The sequence below is a fragment of the Echinops telfairi genome, unplaced genomic scaffold (genome assembly GCF_000313985.2).
Source record: "Echinops telfairi isolate 266 unplaced genomic scaffold, ASM31398v2 ScPeMD7_2565;HRSCAF=3150, whole genome shotgun sequence".
In the NCBI taxonomy this organism is placed as follows: Eukaryota; Metazoa; Chordata; class Mammalia; order Afrosoricida; family Tenrecidae; genus Echinops; species Echinops telfairi.
The window spans coordinates 8,787,820-8,796,254 of NW_022106463.1; the positions used below are offsets into that span (position 1 = coordinate 8,787,820).

General features: G+C 45.9%; 1 protein-coding gene across 1 annotated transcript in view; it reads left to right on the plus strand.

The window, feature by feature from the left end:
* RNF6 (ring finger protein 6) overlaps positions 1-7,217 on the plus strand; it is a 12,547-nt gene extending 5,330 nt beyond the window's left edge. The window contains exons 3-4 of the mRNA XM_004715401.2: positions 920-1,024; positions 4,469-7,217. Of these exons, the coding sequence (XP_004715458.1) occupies positions 920-1,024; positions 4,469-6,225 (1,862 nt within the window). The 3' untranslated portion in view covers positions 6,226-7,217. The remainder of the gene's footprint in view (positions 1-919; positions 1,025-4,468) is intronic.
* The last annotated feature ends 1,218 nt before the right edge of the window (positions 7,218-8,435 follow it).

Below are 8,435 nucleotides of genomic sequence, written 5' to 3' on the forward strand. Positions count from 1 at the left end.
CTACTTTCAATATTGGTCCTGAGGGGTTAATCTGTCCTGGATTCCCTGTTTCCAGCTCTTATCTGTACCCGTGTACATGCCCTGGTCTAGCCTGATTTATAAGGTAGAATTGGGGTCAATAGTGTGGGGAGGAAGCATTAAAGAACTAGAAGAAAGTTGTTTGCTTCAACAGTGCTACATTGCACCCAGACTGCCTCTTCTCTTCCTTGTGACTCTTCTGTAAGGGGATGAATGTGACTTTTTAAAGGACTATTTCAATATAAAGATTTTTAAATCACTGACTTAGGAGATTTTAGAAATACGTGGTGCCTGGAACACTGTTAAAACAGCATACACTAATAAACATAACATTTACTAATGTTATACAGTAATGTATAATGTAAAACTAATAAATATAACACTGTTAAATATTGCTAAGTAGAATTTATTCAGATAAAAAGTTGTAATCTAAAACTCAGTAATAACTCATTTATGGGTATCTATGTATTGAGCTGAATCACTCCCCAAAAGTCCAATGGACTCTAAATTTGCATTAGTTCACTGAAAATTAGTTTATATCTAATAAAATGAAGGATGGGATAAAATTTAAGTAACTAAAGGTTGTAAGTTTTCTCTAGCTATATTCCCTTGGTAATCGATTTTTTTAACCACTAAAATTCAGTAAGTTACAGTTCTGATTCCAAAGCATATCACCTGAGAACATTTTATCAAGTATCCACATCAAGGGTTTTTTTAATATAGTTTAACGAAGCCAGCTCTGAATATTTGCATCAGTTGAGGGGCTTTTACTGCCTTCATTTGTAGAACATCCAAGACACAAGGTGTGGTCCTCAAGTTGCTGAAAATCAGTGACCTGAGGGATCTCAAAACTTGGTCATTTAAGTTTTTTATTCAAAGGGATTCCCGTTTTTTATTGTAGGAGAAATAACATCAGAAGAACTACAACAGCGACTAACCGGAGTCAAGGAGCAGCTCGCGTCTCATTCTGACTTGAGCAGCGGGGGAAGGGAGGCAAGCTCCAGAGGTACTGCGGATGCTCCTCCGTAAGGAGGGGGCTTACGTGGAGCAATGGTGAAAGGGAAGTTCTTGGATCTTGTACACTGTATGTGCAAGTTCCAGTTTTAGTGTGACACCCATTCAGATAGTACTTAGGAGTGTGCTGCATGCAAAGCAGTGTGCTCAGGCACACAGGACAGGCATAGGGGCTCAAAGACGAAAGCTTGTGTAGTTTGCCATCACGGAGCTTGACGCAGTAGGCAGTGAAGTTCATTGCCAGTGTAACCAGCAAGCGGTCCTCTAGTCAGAATGTGTCCGGATTCAGCTGGCTTGCTCTGAGGGTGACCACACTACATCCTCCAGAGCCCAGCTGCTAGAACATGAACTGCAGAGCCAGGTGCAGCGACGTAAGAATCAGGCAGCTGCTTTTGGTTTCCTTGTGTTAGTGTTGCTTGGCTTGTCTGCCTTTATTAAGTAAGCCCCGAGCCAGAGGACGGTGAGTCCACTATACACTATGCCGTTGAGTTGGTTTCTGGCTCACGGACCTTCTCTCGGGTTTTTGAAGCTGCAAATCTTGACAGGAAGAGACCGCTTCATCCTTCTCCCAAGGAGTGACTGACTCATGGGTTTGAACCATCCGTCTTTGCTGTTAGCAGTCTAGTGCTTACCTGACAGTGCCATCAGGGCTCCTATTCATAACAGAGCATTTATTTTAAAATATTCTAAGTAAGCAGCATGTGGTGTCGAGCACATACCCTGGCTCTCTCCCAGAGGTGTGCATTCTCAGCAGTCAGTTACACTTAGGAGCAGCCATCTCAAGTTGGTGGGAAACTTCCATGATCTTTTCATTCCCATTTTCCCCTGAGGTTATTAAAGCCCCCTTGCATTAGATTGGTAATTATACTCATTAGGGGAAAAGATATGAAAACCCAAACAGGCAGTGTCTCAATAACAGTAGTTTCTCTCTCTCGTGTGGGCATTCAGGGGAGAGCGAGGCAGAGGGCTGCAGTCTGCTGGTCTGCCCAGCAAGCCCAGGGTTCCCTTCCCTGTGCTGCCTCGCACAGCAGCTCCCAGCCCCATGCGATGATCTCGGTGGACACTAGTTAACACTGAAACAAAATGGAGTCTTTTAGTCAGACTATCTATGTGGCAAGTGGACAGCAGGTGGAGGTAGCCACTGGGGACCAGGCAGACTCGGACCCACAGCAGGGTGTCAGCTGCCATGAAAAAGGAGGCCCCCAATGTCGGAACCGACTAGATTGCAGTGGGAGCAGTGCAGCGGCTCACCTGCAGGGGATGGGAGCACCCACGTGCAGCAGCACACTTGAAGGCTGTGTCCACACTGAGTGAGCGAGCCTCGGGGTGAGGAGCGACAGGCTGCACATATGCCCAGCGGCTGTACCTCACAGTAGAAAATGGTAGGATAATTTTAGCAAATTCACACATACCCAAATCAGCAAGTCTTAAGATCAAAAGTAGAAGGTAGTATTTAGAGTCATTAATGTTTATCGCGCTTGATATTAACCCCCGCCCCTCCCCACCCAGCTGACCTGGAGGCTGGATACGGACGGACCTGTTGCTCTCTGTGCTCATGTGTTACATTACTTGGTTGTGACTCTAGTGAGCGTGGCATGTGGAGCGTGTTTTTAAAGAAGATGCGTTCATTGAGGCGAAGGTTGCTGTTTATTTTATTGGCACCAGCAGCTGATTAACAGCTCTTAACTTTGTTGCTCAAAATAATTTTTTTTGCAGAGAAATTTTAGTAATGAAATTAAACAAAATCTGTCTTATATATTTTTGAATAGCATAGTCTTTAAGGTATACATTTGTATGGGTACTGTGGATGAGAGTACATTCTATTGGGTGTACACTTGTTTAAAAATGTAAATTTGAAGTCAAAGAAGTGCATCTAAGGCACATTTATTTCTAAATTTCTTCACACAAGTATTAGCAGAGCCTGATTTGCATCAGACACTTTTTTAGATGCTGGAGATAACAGTGAATGGAACTTGAGAAAAGTCCTTGTCCTCCCAGATCTCACACTCAAGGAGCAAAGAAAACACATTATTATACAGATGACCCCCTTGTTACATTAGCATCAAGTTGGTCATGACTCACAGCCGTCCTGTAGGACAGAAGAGAACTGCCTGGAAGGGTTTCAAGAGCTGTTACCTTACCCCTACTCACCCCCCCCCCCACCCACCCCCCCACCCCGCAGTGGTTGCATGCAGATCACTGGCCTTTCAGTGGGCACCCTCGCTTTTAACCCCTGGCCACAGCCGGGATGCCACATTGGGCAGTATCATTTCTTGAGTGCTTTCCATTTTAGGTATTCTGATTATTTCCTAGTCTGTATTCATAGTCCTGTGAGGCTGATCTTATATTCATCTCCAATTTACGGATAAGAATACAGACGTCAGGAACTAGGCGGCTTTTTGTCCATGTGGCACAGAAAGACGATGTGATGCTGATCATGTGTTAGGAAGCCAGAATTCTCGAGGTGCCCATTTTCAGCAGTTCTGTGATTTTATTTAAACCACCACAAGCTTCTGAGTGGTGTGGTCCTCCCTGAAGGAAGGAGTGCGCACGGATGCACCACTGCAGTTTACTGGCATTGCCATATGTAGAAAGCACTGTGAATGTGCAGGTTTGGTATTGGGCACATTTCTCACTTGCCACACCGTTTTGCCAATAATCACTCTTAAAAAGCCTAAACCGCTGCCATCGCGTTGAATCCGACTCAGGACAAAAGAGAATTGCTCCTTAGGGTATTTGACACTGTAAATCTTTATGGAAAGAGACTACCTCATCCTTCCTTCTCAGAGCAACCTGATGGGTTTGAACCATCAACCTTGTGGCTACCAGCCCAAGCAGTGCTGAGCACACTACACAACCAGGGTTTCTTTGCCAATCGTATATAGAAAACTCAGGAGGGAACTTGGGCCCACACATTTCTACTAATAGTATTTAAGTGGTTGTAGTACAGGAGATGCAACTTTTTGCTCCTGTGAAATCTTTACAGCCTTGGAAACCCAAAAGGGCTATTCTGTTCTCTCCTATAAGGTTGCTGTGAGTCAAAATTACCTTGACAGCAGTGAGAAAATGCCTAAGTCCTATTAAAGTTTTATGACATACTTAATAGTACATACCTCTCTCTTAAGAAGTTCCTTGAATGCTGTTTTGCCATTTTCTTAAACCTGTTCTTAATCTAATTTATGCCCTGGTGATTGTCAGGTTAGTAGTGGACTGCTAACCATAAGGTTGGCAGTTCAAACCCACCAGCTACTCCTTGGGACAAAGTTGAGGCTGCCTGCTTCTGCACAGATGCACAACCTTGGAAGCCCTATTTAGGGCTGCTGTATGTCAGAATTAACTGGCAATGGGTTTAGTTTTGTTTAAATATAACTTATTTTTTAGAAACACTTTTTTTGTCCTTTAGTTTTTAGGGATTCATCTTTGTGTTCTTTTCCAGACTCTGAAGTCCACAGAGAAAATTCAAACGAAGATTCACTGTTAGAATGGTTGAATACCTTTCGTCGGACTGGCAATGCCACTCGAAGTGGCCACAATGGGAACCAAACTTGGAGAGCCGTGAGTCGAACAAACCCCAACAGTGGCGAGTTTCGGTTTAGTCTGGAAATCCACATCAACCATGAGGATGGAGGATTAGAAGTCCGCGAAGATGATGAGGTGGGCGCTCCAGCTGTGGGTGTCAGCGGAGACCAAGCGCCCAGTACGAGGCCCTCAAGATCAAGCAGCCCCGTGGCACGGCGGACCAGAAGCCAAACCTCAGTGGGAAGCAGTAGTGGTGCTTCCAACACAGCAAGGACTAGGCTTGGTTCCGGGGAGCTGAACTCCGTGGAAGCCTCCCACTCCATGTCAGGGAGGTTAAGAAGTAGGGCTAGGCGGCCCATCGGCCTTCCTAGGACTCGTGCTCCCCTTGATCATGGTAGCGATCACACGTACCAGGCGGAGGGTAGTGAACTCAGGCAAAGGGAGGGACAGCGGTTTGGAGCAGCACATGTTTGGGAGAACGGGGCAAGAACTAACGTTACTGTGAGGAATACAAACCAAAGATTAGAGCCAATCAGGTTACGGTCTTCCTTTAGCAGTCGAAGCCGGTCCCCAATTCAAAGACAGAGTAGCACCACTCCCAGAAATTCCCAAAGGCAAAGCCGGCCTTCACAGCATTCTCTGAGAAGGTCTGTTAGGAGAAGGGGTGCAACTCCCGTCTTCTCAGAGCAAGATCAAGAACCCCAAAGTGCCCCACATACCCCCTTCTCTAATTCAAGACTCGTGTCCAGGATAACTGTGGAAGAAGGAGAAGCCAGGAGGCCCGCAGCCACAGCACGGCGACACCCCACAATCACTCTGGACCTTCAAGTCCGAAGGATCCGGCCTGGCGAGAACCGAGACCGGGACAGTATTGCCAATAGAACTCGCTCCAGAGCAGGCCTGGCGGGAAACACGGTCACCCTGGAAAGCAATAGCGGGGGCTTTCGCCGCACCATTTCCCGTCTGGAGCGGTCCGGGGTGCGCACTTACGTCAGCACTATAACAGTGCCTCTCCGCAGGGTGTCCGAGGCAGAGCTGGCGGAGCCGTCGTCCGTGGCGCTCCGGTCCATTTTAAGGCAAATCATGACGGGCTTTGGAGAACTGAGTTCTCTCATGGAGACCGAATCCGAGGCAGAGGCCGAGAGAGGAGGCAGGCAGAGTTTCCCAGAGCCATCCTCAGACTCCAGCAACTCAGGCATAGCTAGCAGAAGCAGCCAGCGCAGTGAAGGGTCCCCTCTACCCCGAGGAGACAGCCCTGGGATGCTGGGCGAAAGTGACTCCACCCAGCATCAGGCTGAAGACCGTGACAGGCGAGGGGACAGGCTGTCGAGACCCGCACACACGTTCGTCGACACCGGAACACTACCTATTCTTCGCCTGGCTCACTTCTTTCTGCTCAATGAGGATGACGACGACGACCACGTGCGGGGCTTAACCAAAGAGCAGATCGACAATCTTTCCACCCGGAACTACGAACACAGCAGCACCGACGGCGAGCTCAGTAAGGTCTGCAGCGTGTGCATCAGCGACTATGTCGCTGGCAACAAGCTCAGGCGGCTACCGTGCATGCACGAGTTCCACATCCACTGCATCGACCGCTGGCTGTCCGAGAACTGCACATGTCCCATTTGTCGGCAGCCGGTCTTAGGGACCGGCATCGCAAACAGTGGGTGACACGGATGCAAGATGGCACGCCAGCAGTGTGGGCTTCTCAAGCATCCTTTCCTTGACTTGCCTGTGATGCATGGACCAGGGTGAAAGTGAACAGATTATATACAGTTTGAACTATTTTTGTGTGTATACGTGTGTGCTTTTTTTAATTAGTTGAAAAGAGATTTATATAAGTTGACCATGCAGACGTTCAATGACCTAAACGTACAGCAGAATTCATCCTGCTCGAACCAAATAACCTTGAAAATGTTTTTATTTTGGTAATTTTGTCAAGCTAAGCACTTTTGTATCTGCAGAATTCAGTGGGCTGAGAAGCCAACCTTCCTTTTCCTAATAGGACAGCAGTGTACTTGGACGGTGTCCGGGCACAGATGTCCAAATAAGCCTTCCGTTTGTTTTTTTTGTGAAAGAGTGTCCGGCTGGAGGTTTAATATGCAGCACACACCATTCTTGTACATATAAGAGGTGATTTTTAAGTTAAAAGAGTTCATCTAAAAACTACCAGTTGGGTATTTATTTAAGTTTTGGGGCTATTTCTGCAGATGGCGCGTTAAACATTGACAAAGATCATCTCTGGGAGGAGGGAGACGAAAATGTCATGAAAAACAGACCTTACTGATTGAAGCGAGTCTGACAATCTGACCTCTCAGCAAGCAATATGCCACGTTGATCGAGTATTTCTTTATTCTGAAATGAAAAGTGGAATTTTAGAACACAGAGGTTATATAACTTGAGTTCAGCCTATTTTGGTAACTTTTGAAAGTGCAAACAATTCCTCGGGTTAAGTAAGGTACATAATATGCATGGTTTCTCTAATTTTAAAATTTAAAGTCTAAAAAGAACCAGATGCTTAGATAACATGTTAAGTTCACATGGAGGCCAAAATAATAATAATAATAATAATAAAAACTTTAAGAGAATGTACACTTTATATCAAAAGAAAGTATGTATTAGAGATCTATTTCTACCAATAAATATTTGATCTGTTGTTTTGAGTTGATCCACTGTGGTTTATTCACCCTAAAAAACATTTGGGTGTTGAGGATTTAGCAGCAGATAGAAATCTCTGTTGGACAAGACACCTTTGTGTTTAGAAACTAAAAGCTGTGTGATAAAATGTTTCCTGAATTGTCATTGATCCTCGATAGTGCAGTAGGTTAGGCATTGGACTGCCGGGGCCAAGTCTGAGATTGACCTTTCCCGTAGAGATGAGCAGCTTCAGAAACCTTCGGGGCAGTTTGCCATCGGCCTGCTCTGAGTTGTCATTGATTGGCTCAGTGGCAATGAGTTTGGCTTCTTGAGTTTAGTCCTTATTTTAATGTTTGCTTTCTGAAAGCGGGGGACCACTTTTCCTTTGGTTTACTGCTAAGACTCAAGCATAAGACCTCAGGGCCCAATGTGTATGGTTTAGATAAAGTAAAATCACAACATAGGATTCACACGCACATGGGCTTATTCCAAAGAAAACATGCTTAACCATGCCCATGGCTGCAGACAAAGCTCTCTAATGTGCTTGTCATTCTCGGGGTACTTAACAAAACACTCATTGTGCCTGGTAAAACAACGTTGAGATTGGGCTACTAGCGAATTTTTGACAAAATGCAAGTGGACACTTTTCCAAGTCACCAAAACTTTACAATAAAATAGAACACTGGTACGCATAAAACCGCAGCCGCACACCTCCTGCCCCCTTGGGATGTAATCCAAATAATTCACTAGTTCTAAGAAGAGTTGTTCAATCATTACCACAAAAGGTTTTTCTTAAAGGGACTGTTAGGCTAGGTTGACTCGCGAAACATCCCAGTGACACACATGTACGGGAGCTTTATATCAAGAAAACATTCCAGTGACTTTGTATAGGAGCTTTGTATCAAGTCTATATCAAGAAAACATCCCAGTCCGGTCCAACTCAAGTCCGTAAGTCTGATAGTAGACCATAAGTCCCTCTTCTGACTCATGCGGCCGCATGCAGTGATGCAGAGTGCAGGAGTATCATGGGCTGCTTGCTGCAAAGTCGCATGGGTCCAACATGGGTGCAAACCGCAGGGCGCCTGCAGCTCTCGGTGGCTGGCAAGCAGGAAAGTGCAGGCAGAGGGTGCCGCCCTCTCCATTGCACCTCCGAGGGAAGTCATTAGGCTGCGACCTGATTGACAAGCTAAACACCCATGCCTTCTTACAGATGCCACGTTGGCACCAAAACAGCGTGGAGCAAG